The 26512-nt window shown below is 27.2% G+C and overlaps 1 protein-coding gene across 1 annotated transcript in view; it reads left to right on the top strand.

The window, feature by feature from the left end:
- Nucleotides 1–26512, top strand: part of LOC111624140 (fibrillin-1-like) — a 90250-nt gene that overhangs the window by 23621 nt on the left and 40117 nt on the right. The window contains exons 18-38 of the mRNA XM_023366937.1: nt 1915–2146; nt 3227–3352; nt 5205–5330; nt 5900–6028; nt 6397–6537; nt 6684–6734; nt 6868–6996; nt 8717–8863; nt 10279–10359; nt 11858–11983; nt 12249–12374; nt 17695–17820; nt 20850–20975; nt 21256–21378; nt 21539–21664; nt 22920–23045; nt 23111–23233; nt 23330–23452; nt 23684–23809; nt 25042–25167; nt 25595–25717. Coding sequence (XP_023222705.1) covers nt 1915–2146; nt 3227–3352; nt 5205–5330; nt 5900–6028; nt 6397–6537; nt 6684–6734; nt 6868–6996; nt 8717–8863; nt 10279–10359; nt 11858–11983; nt 12249–12374; nt 17695–17820; nt 20850–20975; nt 21256–21378; nt 21539–21664; nt 22920–23045; nt 23111–23233; nt 23330–23452; nt 23684–23809; nt 25042–25167; nt 25595–25717 — 2662 coding nt within the window. The remainder of the gene's footprint in view (nt 1–1914; nt 2147–3226; nt 3353–5204; nt 5331–5899; nt 6029–6396; nt 6538–6683; nt 6735–6867; nt 6997–8716; nt 8864–10278; nt 10360–11857; nt 11984–12248; nt 12375–17694; nt 17821–20849; nt 20976–21255; nt 21379–21538; nt 21665–22919; nt 23046–23110; nt 23234–23329; nt 23453–23683; nt 23810–25041; nt 25168–25594; nt 25718–26512) is intronic.

Below are 26512 nucleotides of genomic sequence, written 5' to 3' on the forward strand. Positions count from 1 at the left end.
AGGTCCCTTTCTTCTGAGACTAATTAGGGAATTTTTAGATAGGTCTAAAATATGTTAGATTTCCCACAAAAACACAAAAAACTGCAACTAAAATAGTACAGTAGAAGTCAAGTTCTTCAAGGTAATCCTTAACCCTCTCCCTCACAGAAGGGATTTCGAAAAATCCCTTCTTAGTGTACATTCTCGTGATGTACCCTAACTGTATACCAAATTTCAAATTTCAACTCCTAATCATTTGGGCTCTGCGCTTGTTATTATTTTTATTATTATCAACCCATCTCTATTATAAGATAAAAAAATCGAAATTACTTATTGTGGCATCATCACAATGCAAGGCTGCAATGTTTAGTCATATTTTAATTTAAATTATTGTAAGAATCTACACCAAATTTATCANAGATATATAGAGTTTTTGAAGAAAGAACATGTTTGTTTCTTTAATTTTTTTTTTTTTTATGAAAAAATGTTTTGGATAGCTAACATCCCTCATCAGTTTGATGAAATCTTTGATGAAAAAAAATCTTTATTTTATCAAAAAATATATATTTTTAAATGTTTTAACATGGTTTTTGTATTTAAAAGTCCAGTTGATATACATTCATTTTACATTTAACAATTGTTTAAAGTAACTTAACTGTATGTCTTAATAATCATTATTCCATAAAACTTTAAAATTGTTCAGTAATAAGACAGTTATAAGCATCCCTAATTTGTATAGTTTATTTAGAAGATTCAATACATATTTTGATTAACAAAAATAGAACATTATGGTGGAAAAATTCTGGTTACCAGACTTTGTCAGAGCTTCTTAGTATCTAAGCTTAATATTACTGAATAATTGGAAGTGAGGATAATTTTATGACTATTGGGAAGAAAGATTTTATTAATAAAATGGCCAGGACAAGAATAATTTTTAAAATATCCACTAAAATTGAAGAAACATTAAGTAAATAAAAATTTTTTTATATTTTGTTCTTGTTAAACACTTCAGGAACATAACAGTCATCAAGAAATTAACATTATAATATATATATATAGTGACATTCTGTTAACTTTGCATCATCAGCTAATGCACCATTTCAATTTTTCCAGAATATTCTTACCTTGGTTAGTTTGAAACAAGAATACTCTAATTAGAATCTTATTTTGTGCTTTGTACACTTTTACCTATATCTACTCTAAATTTTATATCTGTATTCTATATATTTTATATATTAAAAACAAAATGTTCCATGGCAGCCAAGCAAAACTGAAACTAACACTTTACAAAGAAGTGCTATAAATAGAGACTCAACTCTGACTGCCTGCATGAAATATAGCCAAATCAATCAAGCCAGACAAGTACTTTATTCACACTTTCTTAAATATTATGTTTCAATTGATTTGATTTGATTTTTAACTTTAGTTTTGGTTTTTGTTTCTGTTTTGGTTTGGCCAGAGTTTTAAATTTTTTAAAATTTTAATTAAATTATTATTTGTAGTTTTAATTAACTGGCTATCTAGTTACATATAAATACAGACAAACACCCAGTGCATTGATACTCCACCCCCCAAGACTAGCTGGACATGCTAGCTTATTAGATTTGCCAGTATATTTGAAATTATTATATATTATTTTACATTTTACAAAAGTGAATTAGAGTAACCTGAAAAATTTGTTTTAAAATTAAAATTACAACTTAACGTTATGAACTGAGTAAATATTTATATTACTTAGTGGAAAAATAATTATTACATGAAACTTTTTATTATGAATTATATCATAAAGTATTATATATGTGTCATAAATTTAATAAATTTTTTAATATTGATAAAATTTTTCAGGATATTAGGTTTACTTACGTAAAACTTTCAAATAAATTGCATGTTTTTAATACATTTTTAACATAATATTATACAGTATATATTATATAGAAATATTTTTCAATTCTAGATACAAGAAAAGATTACTGTTATGCATCTTATAAAAATGGTGATTGTAGTTTACAATCAGCAATGCTTGTTACAAAATCGGCTTGTTGTTGTGCAATAAGAGGGGCGATGACACCGGCGTGGGGAAGATTATGCATTCCGTGTCCGGCGCCAAGTTCTGTGGAATATTCACAACTGTGTCCTGGAGGTCCTGGAATTGGTCATGAAGGAGAAGGCAAATAAATTTCTAATTAACTTAAATATTAATTAATAGAAAAAGATCCTGCAGTTTCAATTTTTCAATTTTGTTTAACTTTAAAAACCATGTTTGTGGTTTGTTTTTGTTATGTATTGGAATTAATACAATAATGGTAAATACTATGTAAATATTGTATTAATTGTAATACATAACACAATGCAATCACAATACAATTAGCTTTAGTATTTTGCACAGTAGATTTGATGTATTTTTTAAAATTTTTTTCTACTTAAAACCGTTTAAATTATTTGTTTCTTTATAAAACTTATTAAAAGGTCTCTGCTCTACTAAAATTAAAACAGAAAGGTTTATTAATTACAAAAAATAAAGCTGATTTTAATGAAAAAAGGCAGTTATTTTCTAAATTAAATTGAAAGGAATTCATTTGGTTACGTTAAATTTTTGCAAAATAGAAAAAGTATTTACAAAAACATTAAATAATGCCTTTTTTATAAAGATGGAAAAAACATATTATCAATCTTACATTGAGAAATTCACAATACTTTGTGTTCGTTTACATAAATATTTGCTGAGTTACTGATTTTTAAAGCAATTTATTTTGACAAATGTGTGAATGTCTCTACAACTTTTGAAAACTAATTCTTATAATATCAGCATCCATTTTTGTGTTCATTAGTTTCTAAGGTTAATTTTGGAATTTTATGCTCAGTTATGATATTAGAGCTAATGAATTTTACAACTACTAAAAATTTATCAAAGTATTTTATATATTTTTTTTATAATATAGCTATTTTATCTTTATATTTACCAATTAATAGCTTCATAATAAAACATTCTATTATTATTATTATAGAATGAAGAAAATTGTTATTTTTTTGTATTTTTTTATAAAATTAATGTGTATTAATATTTGGATATCTAAAATAAATAAAATATACAAAGTATTAGATAAACATTACATTATGTTTTATTAATTTTAAAAAGTATTAATACTGTACAACAATTTATATACATGACTTTTAAGTTAAATTCACATTAAAAAAATGAAATTATTAATTTATGAAAATAATTGTTTGACTTTATAATGTTTTTCAGATATTAACGAATGTATTGTATTACCTAATATATGTCCAAACGGAGCATGCGAAAATTTGAAAGATAGTTACAGATGCATATGCAATCCAGGATATCAAGTTGACGGCACAGGAAAAATCTGTACAGGTATGTTGACAAAAAAGTTATTAAAATTTCAAATTTGAATTTTTAAAAAATTATGTAGCATAAATCAGTTATTGATATTTTCAGAAAGTTTTTTAATAATTTTAAATTATTAGATTGTAATTTGAAAATTGCAGACCTATTGTCCATCAGTCCATCCAATCACAAGAACAAAGTTAGATCGATGAAAATAGAGACCAGATATGAAAGGGCTTAGGGGCTGGAGATCTTGATTAACTATATATGAATCTATATATTGTGTGACTTCTAATCTGGACTGGAAATCATGATTTCGTTTCAAAATTTTACCTTACATAGAGTGATAAATTTGCTGTAGATTCTTACAATAATTTAAATTAAAATATGACTAAACATTGCAGCCTTGCATTGTGATGATGCCACAATAAGTAATTTCGATTTTTTTATCTTATAATAGAGATGGGTTGATAATAATAAAAATAATAACAAGCGCAGAGCCCAAATGATTAGGAGTTGAAATTTGAAATTTGGTATACAGTTAGGGTANCTTAAACAACTCAAGACTATATTTTCATATTTTTTAAAAATACTCTCAATCAAGCAAATTTTAAAAGTATGTTCAAATATTAGTTGAAGTATACATTAATACTGTACAACAATTTATATACATGACTTTTAAGTTAAATTCACATTAAAAAAATGAAATTATTAATTTATGAAAATAATTGTTTGACTTTATAATGTTTTTCAGATATTAACGAATGTATTGTATTACCTAATATATGTCCAAACGGAGCATGCGAAAATTTGAAAGATAGTTACAGATGCATATGCAATCCAGGATATCAAGTTGACGGCACAGGAAAAATCTGTACAGGTATGTTGACAAAAAAGTTATTAAAATTTCAAATTTGAATTTTTAAAAAATTATGTAGCATAAATCAGTTATTGATATTTTCAGAAAGTTTTTTAATAATTTTAAATTATTAGATTGTAATTTGAAAATTGCAGAAATATTGTCCATCAGTCCATCCAATCACAAGAACAAAGTTAGATCGATGAAAATAGAGACCAGATATGAAAGGGCTTAGGGGCTGGAGATCTTGATTAACTATATATGAATCTATATATTGTGTGACTTCTAATCTGGACTGGAAATCATGATTTCGTTTCAAAATTTTACCTTACATAGAGTGATAAATTTGCTGTAGATTCTTACAATAATTTAAATTAAAATATGACTAAACATTGCAGCCTTGCATTGTGATGATGCCACAATAAGTAATTTCGATTTTTTTATCTTATAATAGAGATGGGTTGATAATAATAAAAATAATAACAAGCGCAGAGCCCAAATGATTAGGAGTTGAAATTTGAAATTTGGTATACAGTTAGGGTACATCACGAGAATGTACACTAAGAAGGGATTTTTCGAAATCCCTTCTGTGAGGGAGAGGGTTAAGGATTACCTTGAAGAACTTGACTTCTACTGTACTATTTTAGTTGCAGTTTTTTGTGTTTTTGTGGGAAATCTAACATATTTTAGACCTATCTAAAAATTCCCTAATTAGTCTCGGAAGAAAGGGACCTAATTCTTGCACCTGGTGAAAACGGTTATAATCTAATAATCTTAATCTTTTCTATCATTACTTTTTGTCCGAGAACACCGGGCTCATCTGCTAGTCATTAATATATTTTACTTAAATTTTAGCTATGATATTTTTAATGCATTATTTAATTTTGAAATGATATGAATAGTATAGAATTGTTATATATTAAATTGAACTGTATTATTACAATATATTTATTTATATACGTAATTGAAGTACTAGAATAATTCAGAAGCTTTTGTTTTTTATTTATTTTTAACTTTTAGACATTAACGAGTGTGCAATAAATTTACTTCTCTGTGATAACGGGCAGTGCCGCAATACTCCGGGAAGTTTTCAGTGCACCTGCCCTACGGGATTTCGGCATAATACTCAAACTAATATGTGTGAAGGTTTGTTTATTTTAATATCTTTATATAAAAATTAGTTAAAATTGATTTTATGTATTTATAAATTAAACAATCTAATTAAAAATATTTATAGAATCGAAAAAGTTAAATATGTTTATTATTGGGTTGAATAAATTAGCATTTCTTTAATCTTACCCAATTTAACACTAAAAGACAATATTATTGTATATTTTATTTACATAATAATTTACACTATCTTCAGTACCACTAAAAAGGAAATTTTACCAATCTATTTTTATGGCTACAGGATAGGACTTTTTCAAAATGTCCTTACTTTATAAATATTTTACTTTCAATTTACACTAAAAATGGCTTAAAGTGAGTAAAAAAATTCAAAGTAATTAATTTTTGGTATTCATAAACTAGCAGTTTTGTCTCTTGAGTCTTCGCTAAGATAGTGTCAAGCTTTCTAAGTACTTTCATAATTTTTTAAATATTTAATATTAAAAAAAATTAAAGAAAAATATGGTTTATTTATTTCTTTGAATTTAATTTTACATAAATATTTAGTTACTTTGAATTATTTATTAATTAAAATTTTCATATTACAGATATTGACGAATGTAAAGAACCGGGTCAAGAAATTTGTATTGGTGGAACTTGTATTAATACTTTAGGAAGTTATCGATGTGAATGTGAACCAGGCTCAACTTTGGACGCAACAAGAAATATTTGTATTGGTAATGTATTCTTATATTATAATAAAATCTCTTTTTGGTACAGTCAACCCCCCCTATAACACTGTTGATAATTCCGTTTTATATGAATTCTATGTTGTACGAGTCACTTAGATTTTACAAACGTGTGCCAGGCTGTGAACGGCTCATGTATTTGTAAAATCTAAGTGACTCGTACAACATGGAATTCATATAAAACGGAATTATCAACAGTGTTATAGGGGAGGTCGACTGTATTTCTAATTACATTGTTTACATTAAAACGTTTTCTTTAAATGAATATTCTTACTTTTAATATTAACATTTGTAATAGCATGCAAAAGTATCTTAAATATATATATATTTATTTATTTATTTTATTTAAATTGTAGATAACAGAAAAGCATCATGTTGGCTTTCTATCAAAGATGGTCAATGTGAAAATGATGTGAAAATACCAATGCTGAAATCAGAATGTTGTGGAGGCATTGGTAAAGCCTGGGGAAGTCCTTGTATATTATGTTCTGACAGTGGTAAGCATTCAAATATTTAAAAAGATATATTGTAATGCATTTAAAAATTAAGGCTGTTTTGTAAAATTAAATTTTTTGTTCATAATCTGCCATTCAAACATATAAAACTATTTTAATATAATAATAGCTTGCTCTATGTTATATAGATTTAAGATGTCCAAGAGGTTATGCTATGTTAGATGGTGCAACATGTACAGGTAAATTTTTATATTTAAATTAATTTACAAATTTAAATCGGTAATAATTTTCATTTAAATAATAAACATTTTAAAAAATATTTACCAACATTTAGAAACATACACATATATTCATTTTTTCCATTTATTTCAGATATTAATGAATGCGAAGTATATACAAACATATGTCAGGGAGGTGGGTTGTGTGTAAATACTGATGGATCGTATGTCTGCAATTGTCCTCCTGGACTGATATTGGATCCTAGCAAAACAAAATGCATTGGTATGCAGTTAACTGTAAATAATATTAATCTCTTTAAACCTACTTTTATTTTTTACATTATATTATATCAATATATTAATTATTATATCAATATATTAGTTTGAATTGAAATTGATAGGTTTCAATTCAGATTAATTTAAGTCAATTAATTTTTTTTTGTTTTTTTCCAGGCTTTTTGATTCAATACTTATTTAAGCTTGTGTTTGATAGGTTCTAACTAATGTGAATTAATAACAAAATATAATACATGTAGCTTTCCATTTGTTCACGCATGTTCTAGACAGGCTATTTTATGGGGGAAAATTTGATGGTATTATTGAAATAAATGCAATTTTTAGGCTTTCACAAGTTTCTGTTTTGGGAATTTTGCCTCTCAAGTTTTACTGTACTTATTTTACTTTGAGAAATGTTTTACAAATCATTGACGTTGCAATTAATGAATCTTCTTTATTGGATGTAGAAGACTTTATCCAGTTTAATATTTTTGGAAATTAATTTGAGTAGGAAGTTTTCTATTTTATTTTTAAGGTTTGACTTTCTTTTATTTTTGGCTCTTTGTGTGAATTTGTAAAATTAGTTGTCAAATTCAGTTTTATACATAAATTTCAACCTCAGTCTAAAAAAAAGGGGACAAAATAGAAAGTTATTGCATTAATTATCATGTAAAAAATATATTATCAATATCAATATCTCTATCCTAAGCGTATAAATTTTCATATGAATGTTTGTTTATATGAAAATTTATAGAATTTTGATTTATTCTGACAGAATGTTTATTTTCTATTTGTGTATTTAATAAAATAGTTTTTGTATCCCTTTATTTGGTAGCAAGTTTATGATATTCAAAATATTTTTAAATTGACTCTGGAAGAACTTAATTACTTACTTATAGAGTAAACTAACACTTGCAAGCATTATATTTTCTTTTAGAAAATATTGAAGATATTCCATATTAATTTTACTTTTGTTTTTTATTTTGCTTGTTTTAAATTTATAATTTTAATTTTCAGTCTTCGATTAACTTTATAGATTCATTTACAAGAAAATTTTTACATTTTTTAAACTTAAACAAAATAAAAAAAGGGATTTATTATTCAAATCAATGAGAAATACTTTTAGTATGTTTATTATTACACTTATACATTCTTATAATTACTAAATTGGCCATTATAACCATTAAATATGGACTAATTGCACACCATAAACATTTTATTAACCACTCTTTTAGTAAGATTTAAAACAGAAATAAAACGTTTTTTTAATAATAAATTAGATAAAAAGATCCCAGATTCATATATCGTTATAATTAATAAAAAAAATGAATTAAAGATAAAATTATTTCCGAAAACTAAATATATCCTTATTGTTTGTATGCACTATTGATACTTATTAGGAGAAAGTTTTGAAAGCCTAACTCATTTTTACCTTGTTAAAAAAATCCTGTTAAAAAAATCTCTTTTTAGTCTTTTCTATTTGATTTAGTTTTTATTTTTAAAGCATTCTAATGTTAGTTTACTTAAAACATCACATTTTAAATAGTCTAACATCTTCATACTAAAAGAAGTTTTCTCTAACAAAATAAAGCACATGGTGGTTTAAACCATGCTAGTTCAATCCACCAAATATTGAAAAAGATTGAATAGCCTAATTTAGACCTATATTTAAAAAAGTTCTATTTAATGAAATAAACAATTAATAATATGGTTTTTATTTATTCTAGATTTACGTGAAGAATTATGCTTTGCACAGTTTACTAAAGGACGTTGCAACAAACCTTTTGATGGCCTCTATCGCAAAATGTTATGTTGCTGTTCCATCGGCCAAGCATGGGGTCACACTTGCGAACCCTGTCCCAGACCAGGAACGGGTAAAATATTAATATAATATATTGGGTTAAAGTAATTTAAAAATATGTTAATGAGATTGAAAGAAATTGTATGGAGATCCATACTGTTAAAAATACTTGTATGAAAGTTGGAACTAGTTTAGAGTAAGCAACACCTTTAACATTGTTTGAATAAAGTGGCGTGTTGCTGGAAAAAGTGTTAAAGACGTTGATCCATGCTCTTAGCTATACAATTGATTAATTAGGAAATTATTCTTAATTGAATCAGTTAAGGATGAGGATAAATATAAGCGAGTTTTGTTAAGATGACAATAACTGAATACTTTTCCTCATAAGTTTTTATACATTTTGTAAGGGCTTTAATGTTTTTCATGGATAAGTGCATGACCATGAATGAAAACACAACATAAGAGTATATTCCTTTTAATTTTCAATTATTCTGTAAGATTTGACAATTCCAAATTTATGTAGTATGTTAATAAAATAAATTTTCAGTACATTCATATAAAGATCCATATTTTATATTAGAAAGAGGGGGGAAAAGATTCAGTAATAAGTTTCTGAAGATTTAAGTGAGAACTATTTCCAGGATATCTAAATTAAGTCACATCTTAATCCTCTTGCTTATAGACGTAAAAATCAGCAGAAATTATTATTGATTTCTATTTAACAAAATTGTTTGAGAAGCATTGTAGAAATATGAGGAAAATGGAGAAATAGTTAAGGAATTATGTAGGCATAAAGAGATAAATCAGGGAATCCTGACTAAAATGCAAGATTAGAAGACTTCTGTCAAAACTAACTTATTAATATTTCTGAGACATTACAGAATTCTTATTCTTTATTAAGAATGTTCTTTAGTTTAAATCTGGAAATAGAACTGTCTTTGTCAGTGTACTTTCTAGATTTAAGCTAAAGAACAACATTTAAAGACTTAAATAATGATAAATAGAACTTCTACAGTTAATTGAAGCTTTCTTTGGTAATGGACAATATTCTATGATTCTAATCTTGAATTATAACATTGAAGTAGCAAAAAATTAAATATATGTGCCCAGATAATGTTTAAAATTATCAGCTGAAAAGTAGATTTATTCAAATAAATGGCAAAAATATTTCGTATAAAACAGCTTTAAAATATGTATATATATTTGTATAATATGTATATACAAATATGCATAAACAGACATATTTTAATGATTTCTGGAAACTGAAATCTATAAATTTGGATATATAAAAATTGAAATTGAAGCATTGTTTGTAAGTTCTAAATTACACACACGAGAATTATTTAAACACATTTATTAAAACAGTTTAAAAAATATATATATATAACTTATTGAGTCCTCAAAAAATAAGTTTAAATTTAAGTATTATAATAGATTACTATAACATTATGTATTGTTACGGCTAAGTTTATTAATTTGTTTTAACAGATGCTTTCAAAGAATTATGTATAAAAGGAATCGGATTTGCTTTCGACGGGAGAGCTCGAGGCGAAATAGGATTTCTTACAGGTTAGAGAAAAAGTTATTATTTTTACTGTAGTATTGCTATTTTTAATAAATTGGAGGAATTTTTATGTGATTTCTGAAATAATCAATATTAATATAAAAAATGTGAAAATAGATTCTTCTTTATATCTATGAAGATAGGCTTCATTTATGTATACGAACTAAGTCATACTAATTAAAAATAGATAACTAACTCGTCTCTATTCTTCCATCTTGTCCAATCACCACAAATAAAACAGATTTTCTTTGCAAGATGGAAGAATGAAGATGATTTAGTTTCTTTTATATTTAAATTGCGAAATATACCATTTTCAATTTTAATTTGAAATATATTAAATGATTTTTTCAATAATTTTTCTAGCAACTTAAATGATTATTATTTAAAAAAATATTTTGTGTAAAACTAAGAATGTGATAAAACAGGAAAAAAAAAATCTTACGTGCTTAATGCTGATGAAATAAAGAACATATTTTAAGCCACGAAAGAACTTGTTTGTTTTTATTGACATTAAGTGCAGTGGCGTAGCGTGGGTGTCAGCCGCCCAGGGAGAAGGAAAATTTTGCTCCCCCTATTTAGGTATCTCAATTTAAAAGACTAAAATTCAATTTCGTCACAGAATAAGTAATGAAAAATTTTGTGCTAGTGTTGGCACCTTTTTAAAATCGCTGACCCGGACGGCAGGGGAGGTTTGTTCGAATAGAAGTTCCTGACGTATGCATATGTCATTTTGCAATGCGAAGAATAATGTGCAGTGCATGCTGGTTCTAAATCAGTTACAATTAGTGACTAGGGAGACTTGGATAGGAGTAAAGGAAGTGACCTAGCTGTATTGGATATTGGAGATGTATATATATACGAATAAATCGTACAAGCAAAATAAAAAAAAAAAAAGGTCAACAGGCGCATGATATCCCTGGATGGCGAGTCGATTCTCGGACTATCTGGATGGATGGTAACACTATTCCATGCTCATTTCAATCGGTCCGAGTCGTAGGGGGACGAAAATATGAAATAAAATGGTTCAAATTCTTACAAGATATTATTATTATTTATTGTGAAATTTTGCCGCCCCCTAAAAAGTGCCGCCCGGGGCGGGCTGCCCCTGTTGCCCCCACTACGCTACGCTACTGATTAAGTGGATAAATCAAAAAATATCATATTAATAAAAATAATATTGAAGAAGGTAGATAAATAAAATTTGTAAGTATTCTGCTTTGAAATCAGTTAAGATACTGCAGATAGAATTTTTTTATTAATTAAATTTCTCCTTTAAATTTTATATGAATTCTAACTAAAGTATACATGATATCTATAGAGCCCACATGCAAGAAAAATATATTATATTGATAAAAAAAAATACAACCAAATCTGTTGTGTGAGTCTGATAGTTATTTTAAGATTTTAGAATCATTTTTTTATATCTGTAAAATAAGTTTATTAATGACATTTTTCCTTCAGATTACCATCACTTTCAAATTAAATATTTAATTTTTATTATAGACATCAATGAGTGTGTCCATTTTCCAAATATATGTCAAAACGGACGTTGTAGAAATTCAGTTGGAAGTTACAATTGTCAGTGTAATCCCGGATATGCATTGGACTCTGATGGATTAAATTGCACGGGTAAAGCAATATTTATATGCTTCACTACATATCTAATTTAATAAATGTAAGATAAATAAAATCAAAAGTAAGTCAATGAGAAATTCATTTAATTGAAGCATAATATTAGCATTTAATGTGAAAATTTAATTAGTAGTAAATTTATTTCTCAGTCTTGAAACATTTTATTTGTATGATATAAATTTATTTACTGTTAATGATTTTTTATATTTTATTATATATTACATATGTATCAATAATGATTTGTTAATTTTGTATTTGTTAGATATCAACGAATGTACAATTGCACACAACGTATGCGGTAGCGGAACATGTAGAAATACGGCCGGTTCTTTTCGATGCGATTGTCATGATGGATACGAAGACAGTATGATGATGCAAATGTGCATGGGTAATATAAAATAAACAAATTTTATTTAATAGTTATAACAACTTTTTAATGCAAAGTTCATTACATTTGTATTAATAAGTGATTTTCATTCTATAGTTATATTTATCAAAGCTTAATTACTAATTATTTATTTATAATTGATACTATGAGGAAATATTATTTGTATATAATAATAGTATATTAAATTTTAATGTATATTTAAAGTTATTTGGAGAAAAATTAACTCAACTGTCATTTATTCCTTGATATGTCCTCAAAAAATAAGTTTAAATTTAAGTATTATAATAGATTACTATAACATTATGTATTGTTACGGCTAAGTTTATTAATTTGTTTTAACAGATGCTTTCAAAGAATTATGTATAAAAGGAATCGGATTTGCTTTCGACGGGAGAGCTCGAGGCGAAATAGGATTTCTTACAGGTTAGAGAAAAAGTTATTATTTTTACTGTAGTATTGCTATTTTTAATAAATTGGAGGAATTTTTATGTGATTTCTGAAATAATCAATATTAATATAAAAAATGTGAAAATAGATTCTTCTTTATATCTATGAAGATAGGCTTCATTTATGTATACGAACTAAGTCATACTAATTAAAAATAGATAACTAACTCGTCTCTATTCTTCCATCTTGTCCAATCACCACAAATAAAACAGATTTTCTTTGCAAGATGGAAGAATGAAGATGATTTAGTTTCTTTTATATTTAAATTGCGAAATATACCATTTTCAATTTTAATTTGAAATATATTAAATGATTTTTTCAATAATTTTTCTAGCAACTTAAATGATTATTATTTAAAAAAATATTTTGTGTAAAACTAAGAATGTGATAAAACAGGAAAAAAAAAATCTTACGTGCTTAATGCTGATGAAATAAAGAACATATTTTAAGCCACGAAAGAACTTGTTTGTTTTTATTGACATTAAGTGCAGTGGCGTAGCGTGGGTGTCAGCCGCCCAGGGAGAAGGAAAATTTTGCTCCCCCTATTTAGGTATCTCAATTTAAAAGACTAAAATTCAATTTCGTCACAGAATAAGTAATGAAAAATTTTGTGCTAGTGTTGGCACCTTTTTAAAATCGCTGACCCGGACGGCAGGGGAGGTTTGTTCGAATAGAAGTTCCTGACGTATGCATATGTCATTTTGCAATGCGAAGAATAATGTGCAGTGCATGCTGGTTCTAAATCAGTTACAATTAGTGACTAGGGAGACTTGGATAGGAGTAAAGGAAGTGACCTAGCTGTATTGGATATTGGAGATGTATATATATACGAATAAATCGTACAAGCAAAATAAAAAAAAAAAAAGGTCAACAGGCGCATGATATCCCTGGATGGCGAGTCGATTCTCGGACTATCTGGATGGATGGTAACACTATTCCATGCTCATTTCAATCGGTCCGAGTCATAGGGGGACGAAAATATGAAATAAAATGGTTCAAATTCTTACAAGATATTATTATTATTTATTGTGAAATTTTGCCGCCCCCTAAAAAGTGCCGCCCGGGGCGGGCTGCCCCTGTTGCCCCCACTACGCTACGCTACTGATTAAGTGGATAAATCAAAAAATATCATATTAATAAAAATAATATTGAAGAAGGTAGATAAATAAAATTTGTAAGTATTCTGCTTTGAAATCAGTTAAGATACTGCAGATAGAATTTTTTTATTAATTAAATTTCTCCTTTAAATTTTATATGAATTCTAACTAAAGTATACATGATATCTATAGAGCCCACATGCAAGAAAAATATATTATATTGATAAAAAAAAATACAACCAAATCTGTTGTGTGAGTCTGATAGTTATTTTAAGATTTTAGAATCATTTTTTTATATCTGTAAAATAAGTTTATTAATGACATTTTTCCTTCAGATTACCATCACTTTCAAATTAAATATTTAATTTTTATTATAGACATCAATGAGTGTGTCCATTTTCCAAATATATGTCAAAACGGACGTTGTAGAAATTCAGTTGGAAGTTACAATTGTCAGTGTAATCCCGGATATGCATTGGACTCTGATGGATTAAATTGCACGGGTAAAGCAATATTTATATGCTTCACTACATATCTAATTTAATAAATGTAAGATAAATAAAATCAAAAGTAAGTCAATGAGAAATTCATTTAATTGAAGCATAATATTAGCATTTAATGTGAAAATTTAATTAGTAGTAAATTTATTTCTCAGTCTTGAAACATTTTATTTGTATGATATAAATTTATTTACTGTTAATGATTTTTTATATTTTATTATATATTACATATGTATCAATAATGATTTGTTAATTTTGTATTTGTTAGATATCAACGAATGTACAATTGCACACAACGTATGCGGTAGCGGAACATGTAGAAATACGGCCGGTTCTTTTCGATGCGATTGTCATGATGGATACGAAGACAGTATGATGATGCAAATGTGCATGGGTAATATAAAATAAACAAATTTTATTTAATAGTTATAACAACTTTTTAATGCAAAGTTCATTACATTTGTATTAATAAGTGATTTTCATTCTATAGTTATATTTATCAAAGCTTAATTACTAATTATTTATTTATAATTGATACTATGAGGAAATATTATTTGTATATAATAATAGTATATTAAATTTTAATGTATATTTAAAGTTATTTGGAGAAAAATTAACTCAACTGTCATTTATTCCTTGATATCCTGTCATTAATAAGTTAACACTTGATTATTTTAATAATGTTCTTTTCATTTTATTTGGTAAAATAACAGAAAACATGTTTAAAAAGACATCTTTTAATTTTTAATTGCTTCATATTATAGCTAAATTTTAAAAAAGTTATTGTATTAAAATGTAGTTGAAGTAACCTTTCCTGTATATAAATTTTAATACATTAAAATACTTTAATTTTTTTTAATAAAAACATATTCTGTATTGTATCATAATACCATATTTACTTGCTTATAAGATGATCTCGCATATAGGATAAGGTGTGACTTTAATGATCAAAATAAAGAAAATTAGATTTATTAATACAATTTAATTTTATTTCATTTAATCTAGTTTTAGTATTATACTCACACCAAGTAATAGTAGTAGTAAAATAAATTTTCACTGTGTATGGCATTATTAATAGTTTTCTTTTTGAGCGATTTCAAAGAATATATTTTCGTCGTCCTCAGGTGAAATAAAAAACTTTTTATGTCAAACATATACATTCGAAATGGAAAAGAACGCATATAAATTTAAATAAAATGCTTTTGGAATAAACTCGATATGAAATGGCTATAAATTTCAAATACGTACTATGTTATACATGCAATGTAATACAGTGCATGCGTGGTGCTGGCCCCCGTCAACGGTGTGACAGATGATGTAAATCGCTGTTTAACCGTTTATATAGGGCAATCCATATGTTGGGCAGTTCTAGAGTGGGTAGTGGGTGTGTTGCACGTTTCAGAGATTGTTATGAATAGAGACTCACATATAAAGAGGAGTTTTCGGTCGCTGCAGGCTCTGGGTATTGTAGAATGTAATTCAGGGCTGTAATTCAGATGGTGCACCTGTCTTGCAAGCTTTGTTGTACACCTTCCTTTGGCCACATCATCCTGGTGTTTGGCTAGATGAGTAGCAAGCATTCTTGCTGTGGCCCCAATGTATCTCACAGTTGTTCAATTATCATTACTATACCTGGGACCTCTTTCTATATGCATTTGCCGTATATTTAGACAATATAACCTTCTCCTGCCCCTTTCTCCACTACCAAACTTGCGCAGACTCATCTGTAATGATCAGGATAAGTTCTCCACCTTTGAGAAATTGGGAGTTTATGCGGTACCATTGGAAAATCCCTTAACGGGAGCGATACAAGATACATTGGGGCCACAGCAAGAATGCTTGCTACTCGTCTAGCCGAACACCAGGATGATGTGGCCAAAGGAAGGTGTACAACAAAGCTCGCAAGACAGGTGCACCATCTGAATTACAACTCGTTGTGGACTCATTCTACAATACCCAGAGCCTGCAGCAACCAAAAACTCCTCTTTATATGTGAGTCTCTATTCATAACAATCTCTGAAACGTGCAACACACCCACTACCCACTCTAGAACTGCCCAACATATGGATTGCCCTATATAAACGGTTAAACAGCGATTTACATCATCTGTCACACCGTTGACGGGGGCCAGCACCACGCATGCACTGTATTACATTGCATGTATAACATAGTATGTATTTGAAATTTATAGCCATTTCATATCGAGTTTATTCCAAAAGCATTTTATTTAAATTTATATGCGTTCTTTTCCATTTCAAATGTATATGTTCGACATAAAAAGTTTTTTATTTTGCCTGAGGATGACGAAAATATATTCATTGAAAGCACTCAAAACAAAAACTATTAATAATGCCATACATAGTGAAAATTTGTTTAATCACAAATAAAATTTCAAATGCACGTAAATGCATACCTTGTCCCGCAAAAATTACTGGCACAGAAAAATCTTGTAAAATCAACAACATAATTTGTTCATGTAAAGCTGGACAATCGAGAACCTTTTTTGCCAATTCTTAACAGTCGAGTTTCTCCGAATTCTGATTTCCGAATAATCATTTCTTTTTACATGGGAATGGATTAAAATTTATATCGGCTCCTCTGTGATTTTGGCATTTCAAATTGGAATTCAATTCAAAAGCTTTGCTTTTTCCATTGCTATTCATCTTTACTCCTGACAATACGCAAGAACGATTGCAACAACCCAGATAAAATACTTTTGTTTTTAAACACCAGAGGGTGAGCATCTGGTAAAAATATGTAAACACACGGTTCACAAAAATTATTGCAAAAGCACAAAGAATCCTTTGCTTGCACGTATAGGATGACCTAGGTTTTTGAAGCAATGAAAAATTAATAAAAACCTCGTCTTATATGCAAGTAAATACAGTATGTAAATATTGAGATGTACTGTAATAGAGCCATTAAAAAACTGAAAGCATTAGTAAATAAGGGAATTATTGATCTTTTCTTTAATTATAGGAATTGTGGGAATTTATTCTCTGAACACTAAATATTTACATAAAACAATTTCTTTTTGAATATAAGCTTTTCCAGTTAATACTTTACATGTAGTATTCTCAATATTATATAATTCTTTACATTCTTAATATATTCTGAATATTAATGATTTTTTTTTTTTAAATTATTATATTTGAATTACTTATTCTTCTATAATAATAAATGTCACTCTAAAACTTTAGATAAATTGTATGCTTAATTTGTGTTATAATTATAAAATACTGTATACTTTTTTATTTTTTAAATTTATATATGTAGATATTAACGAATGTACCAGAATTCGTGGTATATGTCGTGGTGGAACTTGTGTCAATACGGCTGGCTCGTTTTTTTGTGAATGTCCCACTGGTCACGAGTTATCGCCTAATGGTAGATCATGTAAAGGTAATTTTATTTAATAATTTTATATTCAGGATAAATTTATAAATTTCTAATATACAATAGTAATTGAAATAAACCATACGAATCAGAAAATTATTAACAAATTATATTAAAAATAATTTAATTCAGGTTTACTGTTATTTTAATTAGTGACAATAATAGAAATTTTAATGCATAGAGACTGCTTTTAGTAATTTTTCTAAATTTATTGATGGTGAGTAGACATTCATAATGTATTGATAGTAATAGTTTTCTATTTTCCCAACACATGCACATATAATTTCTCATATACATGCTTATTTAATCAGTTTTACATTGTTGATTTCTATGGATTTGAACTGTAAAATAATTAAAAATATATTTTCTATTATACATTTTAGGCTAGATATGCTATTTTATCCATGTGTGTACAATTGACTGTAAGCATTAGAAATAAATACATTTTCCTCCACCAGTATGGTGGAGTCGGTAAACAAATAGTTTCACAAATTTGAAATGCCCAACTCTGATTTTAATTTTTCACACTACGATTCCTTTTATAAAGAAAATACCACTGAGTATCTGAATATTTTGATCTAAAATTTCTCTATAAAAAGTCGTACTAAAATTGGCAGTGAGAATCAAAAAATGGATATAACAAATTTACCTTGGAAAAACTTTTGCATACATAAAGAATCATACATCTTAATCACCTAAACAAATTCCACTTTCATTAGTTAATTATAAAAGATTAATTTAAATTTAATCATTTTAAAGAAAAGATTTAAATACAATAAATGGAAAAAAAACAATTTGATTAATGAATGACATAAAGAAACATACATCTTCATTGGCCAAACAAATTCCACTTTCATTAGTTAATTATCAAAAATTGATTCAAATTTAATCATTTTAAAGAAAAGATTTAAATACAATAAATGGAAAAAAAACAATTTGATTAATGAATGACATAATAAATTGCTTTGCAAAATAGTTTCTCTCACTTTGGATTTTTATGAGAATAGTTAATTTCCAACCGACAGTTGACTAAACTCAAGTATATTGTAGAATCTTAAAACATGAATTTAGGAAAAAATAATAACAGTCATCTTGAACCGATGCATACAATTCTGCTCCTAGAAATGAAATCAGTGAATAATAAGCCAGAACTTTCCTATTAATTACATTTTGCAGTATTTGCTTCCTCCTTTAGTTTGTTGCAGTTAGATTCTGATCTCAGTTGTGTTTCTATTGACTTTTAAGACCAAATTATGTTTAGAAGCAATAATAAATAGTTATAATAGGATGACAGTGAAAAATAATTTAAAGTTAATATGTCAAAAGAAATTGATATCCAGAGAAAAGCATCTGAGATAAAAGATATTGCACAGAGTAAAACTGATGGCACTTGAAATGAAAGTGAAATTTTTTCTTAGGAGTTTCTTTTTGGTAAAGATAAGCTTGAAACTTAAAAGCCATACCATAAACTTTTTATTATTGTTTCCGCACTTCACATTCTTGCTTAAACAACATAGTGACATGATGGAGCTTTCAACAAAGCTAGCCATATGACTGAGCAGTACAGACTGTCATTGCAAAGGATCCAGGATCAAATCCCAGTTAAGATTGCTGCAAAAAATTTTCCATATAGAATCATCTGTATATCTTCTCCATCCAACACTTGTAATGCACCAGTGGCTAAGTGGATTCAATTCCTAAACAGTGGTAATTGGTTTGGGCCGATGGGCTGGCTGGTTCATTTTCTGGGTTTTCTTTGCATCGATAATGTCCAAATAGGGGCGACTTTCCCTTAAAACACCACCTGGAAAACATATTCCCTTGATTGCAGATTGTGTTGCATACCAGTATCTAAAACCAATCAATTGATAAACTAGCACATTGAAAAATTATTTGTTTCTTGAACGGTTCATACAATATTCAGTTTCGATTTGCATAGCAAAAATTACAAACAAATAATAATATAACTTACATAATATAAAGTTTAAGATAACTTTTTTACAAATGCAAAGTCAGTCGAGTATTGCACCATGTTTTGTAAATTTTGTTGGTAACTTGCAAAACATACTTAGCCTGGTGTGCTTCATATAGAGAATACAGCTTTCTAGGTGATGTGAAAATATTTGTTTAAATTGTAAAAGCTATTTTCAGAAAGGATAGAGCATGTGGCATGTGATACACAATTTTGGTGTGAAATGGCCTTTATAAGTGAATATATTTTGATACCTAAATTTATCAAAGTAATCTCTTTTCTAAGAAATTTCTTTATATACTAATTTTAAAATATTTTCATACGTTACATTTTACCTACTCTGATTCTGCTCTAAAACATCTGACTCCACAACATTGTCCTCCCCATAAGAATACCATTTTATGAAAGTCAATATAATATGTTACAATTGCATGTAGAATCCTTACAGTCTCCGTAATCAAAGGCGAATCTATGCGCAAACAGTGTAGTGTACTCGGGTCCAGTCTTTGGGGCCCCGGTTGGTTACTAATATATCAGCAAGAAAAATAATTTTCCATTATTCTGTACAGAAGTGTAGAATATATTTGAATATTTATTTTAAACATAGTATTTTATATATATAAGTCAATGATGATAAACTTTGTGCAGGGTCTCTTATACCATTGTTTGTGTAATGCAACAATGTATTTTTCGTTATTATTTTATAAGCAGATTAAATAACTGAAATACAATTATTGTGAATAATTTATGTAACAATATATTTAAATTTAATAACTGTCTTGCAACTTCTAAACAATTAATAAATACTTTATATAAAAAAGTTTGTGTTTAATTTTAATACAATTTATAACAATTTGCTCATTAGAACATAAAATGTTTAAGAAAAATAAAAATTTTGCATTGATTAATTTGCATTATGGCTTTAATGGTAAACTTAGTTTTCCATTGTTATCAAGTTTCAAATACTTTTTAGTGAAATATACTTATTAATATACTTTAAATTATTAAAATAAATATTCTTAGATTTTAAAATTTCTTTTAAATACTTGAATTTATCTTGCAGATATCGACGAGTGTAGTCGAACCAGTGGTATTTGTTCCAATGGAGTTTGTGAAAATATGATGGGAACTTACCAGTGTGTGTGTAATGACGGATATCAGCAAACACCTATACTTAGTAGCTGTGAAGGTTTTTATAATTTCTATTTTTAAAACATAATTGAGAGTTAAACAAATGTTTATTCATTTAGAAAATAAAATTTTATTAATTTTAAATCAAATTATATTATGATTTCTTGATTTATTTTGAATAAATAAGTAAACTTGTGACTAAATACAAAAATGCAACCTATAAATGCAAAAATATGAAAATGGTAATGTGCGCTTAATTTTAAATTCTTTAAAACTAAAGCTTAAATGATCTATACAAAATTTTAAAATATATATATATATATTTTAATTATGTACAGATATTGACGAATGTGCCGAACATAACGGAAACTGCCAATCGCAATGCATTAATACGCCGGGAAGTTATTCTTGCGCCTGTGAAGTGGGTTATATGTTGCTTCCTGATGGCAGAAGTTGTGGAGGTAAATAATTGTTATTAAATGGGTATTTAGAAATAACATTTTTTGAAATATTGTTTAAAATATTATTGTGTTATAATTAAACTTATAAATTATTATTAATTTAATTGAAATATTAATTTTAAAATTTGTATAACTTCATCTAACCTAATTTTACTTTCAGATATTGATGAATGCAGAGAGGGTGATAATGTTTGTAACGGTGGAAAATGTGATAATACTATAGGTTCTTATTATTGTACCTGCGTTGATGGATTAATTCCATCTCCAGATGAGAAATCTTGTCAAGGTAGAAACATTAAACTGTTTTACATTTTTCAATTTATATAAGGAATAATTGGTATAAATAAATTTTAATCCGGGAATAGTCTTTTCATAATATTTAACTAATATTAGTAAATTGGATATTATTTTAAAGTATTTTTTTCTTGCATTTAATTCTTGATTAATAATGCTTATCAAATATCAAATTTTTCATGAAATTATACAAAAGTAAGACAGAAATCCATTTTATCAGTTATTGATGTATAATTTTACATCGACAAACTGGCAAAATGGATTTTGAATAAATAATTATCAATACAAAGAACTGTATCATATGACAAACGCTTGCTTTGTAACCAGAAATTTCTGTGTGTGTGTGGATCATCTGCATTGCTGATGTCTTGTATAGACTTAGCATAGGTTATGGTAAGAATGCAATAAGAATGCAATAGCCCAAGACTGATAGCAACACATTATTGTGTAAGGAGCTCCTTACACAATAATGCCCAGTTGTGTGCCATTCTGTGGAAGCACTGCTTCCCTTGTATTTTCTAAAATGTAAATACATATTGTGCGATTATTTTCATATTTTAACATTAATTAAAATTAATATTTCATTATAACTGCATTATGTATCTTATTACAAATTTCTATATTACATGTGTAAAAAAACGATAAAATTGCTATTGTATATTTGAATATAAATTTGTATGTGCATGTTCCCAATGGAAGTTCTGTATTGTTGAATAATGGATAATTTCCATGGTGAAAATATTTGAATGGTGTGTAAAGCAGTCAGATTACATGCATTCGCGCATGCACTTTACAGAGGACCAACCTCACTCAGTTTAGCTCGTGGATGCTACACACCAAAATATCGTATAATACTTCCAATGATTCTATCTAGGGCCAGCACAGCTTCCCTATCATCAAATGCCACTTGCACGCCACTGGAGCTGCCATATTAGTATGGCAATGCTCAATAAAAAAACAAGGCTGAAGAACAAGTATTAAATTTTCTTCTTTACTTCAATGGTGGTTTATGTTGTTTAGTATTTGATTCTGGTGTGCCTATTTTCTGATTTATCTAATGAGTTTTTATGCTATTTATTTTTAAACTTGTTTGGGTGGCAGTGAAAACCAGTAGAGAGTGAAGGACAGAAAAACATTAGTGTGGGAAATGCCACCTCGTAGCTAAATCCCTAGAATTATTATTTTTATTATAATTTAATCTTATCATATATATTTAAATTAATAATAATTATTTCTTGTATCCACAGACATTAATGAATGTGCTTTGAATCCCAATGTATGTTTAAATGGTCGTTGTGAAAATACTGTTGGCTCGTACGTTTGTCATTGCGACGTTGGATTCTCCGTGAAAACAAATGAACAGGGGTGCACTGGTGAGTTTCTATAATTTTAAACAAGTATTTTGATTTTATATAAGTTTTGATTCTTTTTGTTGTAGATCATAATGAGTGTGATCTTGGAACTGCAGAATGTGATGATCATGCAGAATGCATTAATACTCTAGGGTCTTATCAGTGTCATTGCATAGATGGTTTTCGTGGAGATGGCATAACGTGTCGAGGTATCTTAAGATTAAAAAACTCATTTAAATTTAAGATTTTAAAATTAAATTTATCCATTGTTAACCTTTAAAAATATATTATTAAAATATTTATAGATATAAATGAATGCTTACGAGATAACGGTGGCTGTGATCCCGATGCAGCTTGCATCAATACCGATGGTTCCTACAAATGTACTTGTGATGAAGGATTTACAGGAAACGGTCAGATATGTAGAGGTACATTTCAAAATATTGTTATTTATATTTAAATTATTGTTATTTTATTCATCAAAGATAGAGATTTATTAAATATTTTATTGTTTATTATTCTTATTTGAATGTAAAGTAAATTAAATAATTCCATATAACAAAATGGCAATAATTTTATAAAAATATCACACAAGTATGATTTCAAAATTATATGATATACAAATTAGCATAAAAACAAAAGATCTTTTTAACTTTCAGATGTCGACGAATGCAGTTTAAATCCTGCTCTTTGTGAAAATGGACAATGTCTCAACTATCCCGGAGGATATCGTTGTGAATGCGATATGGGATTTTCACCAGAAGATAATGAAAGAAATTGCATAGGTGAGTTTAACAATTTTATCTTCAAATATCTGGAACAAACAAAGGCTTTAAATTTAATTTTAGATAATTATTTTTGAAGCAAAATAAATAAATGGTTATTAATGTAAAATTGCATCAGAAATTCTTTATAATGAGTTAAAAACTTGCGTGAATCATTTAAAATCGTGTTATTTTTAAAATATATTTTCCCTCTTTTTTTTTGCAAAAGTTTATAGTTATATAGATGCACATATTACAGTTTGCACATTGATAAATATAAATCATTGTTTGAGAGTACCAAAACTTATAAAATCTGTATTTAAAAAATATATTATTATATAAAACATAGAATATGAATCGTAATTTAAAAAGTTTAGTTTTTATATCTATGTATAAATTTTTATTTGGTATTTTTGGTAAATTTGTTGTATTAATAGATTTTTATTATTAATTATTACATCTGTAATTTTAACGTACTAGTAATCTGTATATCTGTATATGTATTAAAAGCAAAATGTTCCGTCTCCTCTGAAACTGAAACCAACACTTTACAAAGAAGCAGCATGTAAGTAGATCACAGGTAGGGTCTAAAATTCACTTCTCGAAAGTACCACCTGTGGACTCGGCATGAATTTGTGGAAAAGATTAACAAAAGAAAAGGAAGGACTTTGTGTAGGGATAGGAGAGGCAAAAGGAATTCCCTTTTGACTCAGACTTGAAGAGACAGCTATTCTTTTCTTCCTGTAGCAAATGAATAGCCATCTCTTCAAGTCTGAGTCAAAAGTCACATAACAGACTTAAAGAACAGTCTCTTAGCAACTGTTCTTTAAGTTTGATTTTTGAATAATAATAACCTTTGGTTATGTACAGAATACAGATATACTGATTTAGTTTTAGTTTTTATTTTATTTTTAATAATTATTTATTTAATTTTTCCTGCATTTTAATAACCCTTAATTACAATTTTTTTAATTAATTGCAACTCTTTTTTTCTTTTGCAATATAACTATAGAAATTGTTTTAGTGTTGTTTCACACAGAAGATCATCAAATTTAAATTTACATTTTAATTTTTTTTAGTGGTTTTATAAATTTACCTGCTTTTTAAAAATTTAAAGGAATTAATTTTAAGCGCGTTAACATTAATCGAACTATCAGGCTACCTCATATAACATAAAAATCTAATAAGTAATAATATAATTATCAATTTAAAGAACATTTAAAACAATAGTTATTTTTATATTTCTTGAATAGATATTGATGAATGCACAATGTTCCATAATATTTGCGTATTTGGACAATGTGAAAATGTATTCGGAATGTTCAGATGCATATGCAATACTGGATATCAACTCGATTCGACCGGAGGAAATTGCACTGGTAAGATATTTCTAGATTATCGTCATCTTACTAAAAAAATAATACCTTTTACTTCTTCTTTTAATGTATTTTATTTTCTACTTAAAAGCCTGCACTGTTAATATTAGGACAACCATATCATCAGTGTAAGTAATTAAAATATAAAATTCAGAGATAAATCGTAAATGCTGACATTTAACATTTAACTTCTTTGTTAAAAACTACTTTTGTGTTTCAATAAAGCAGCATTGATGCGATTATAGTATATTAAAAATTGAAGGTTAACATTGGATTTAATATACTATTTCAATCATTTAAATAGGTGTAAAATTTGTTTTTTTTTTTTTTATTAGTTAGCAATTGATAAATAATTAAAACTAAAATCTATTAACTATTACTTTATTAAGCTAATATTTTTAACATTTAAAACATTATTGAAACATTTCAGATATTGACGAATGTGAAAATCCCCAAATATGTCAATACGGAACATGTGTTAATACTCCCGGATCTTTTATTTGCCAGTGTCCTCCAAATTTTGAGTTGGCTCCTAGCGGTACCGGCTGTATCGGTTAGTATTTATAATATATAATTTTTCAAACGTTTAATTCACTGAGAAAATTTTGCCTTTATCTTAAGACTTTTGCTGATTAGGAATGGCATTGTCATAAACTGAATAATTTTGAAAGTTTTGGAAATATTTCATGTGCATATTTATTAAAATGATAAATTAATATTTGTATCTGTAGGAAAAAACTTAATGATAAAAATAATAATTTACGAGATAATGCACACAGATAGACAGTAAATTATAAAATAAAATATTAAATTTATTTAATAGTAATTATATTGATTCTTAAAATATGTAAATCCAAATAAATTGTATTAAAAATTTTAAGGTTTATAAAACAAAATATTACCTTATTTACAAAATAACAAAATAAATTTTCCTATATTTGAAGGATGTAATCACAAGGCAAAACAGAGTAAAGCCTAGTTTTGGGAAATAAATAAAAATTTAAAAAATAATGTCATTATTGTGAGAACAAAACAACCATTCAAATTGGAAATTCAAGAAAAAATAGCATTAAAAAATCAAAACAATTTTATTTGAATTTTTAAAGGGTTTTTTTCCCCCTTAGTAATGGCATTCTTCTTTTCAAAAAGTTTGGTTCATACTGTGGCTGTCAGCCATATTATTGTATATTGTTGTATTGATATATATTTTATATTTTAGGCATAGTATTTCCTTCGTTCTTTGTCTTGACTATCCTAGATCTTTCTGTCTTAATCCCTTTTTTCTCAAGTGGATTTACCGGTTCTCAGAACGGACATTGGGAAACAAAAGAGTTAACAATTCTCTAGG

The sequence above is a fragment of the Centruroides sculpturatus genome, unplaced genomic scaffold (assembly GCF_000671375.1).
Source record: "Centruroides sculpturatus isolate CEXI.00-Female unplaced genomic scaffold, Cexi_2.0 scaffold27, whole genome shotgun sequence".
Classification (NCBI taxonomy): Eukaryota; Metazoa; Arthropoda; class Arachnida; order Scorpiones; family Buthidae; genus Centruroides; species Centruroides sculpturatus.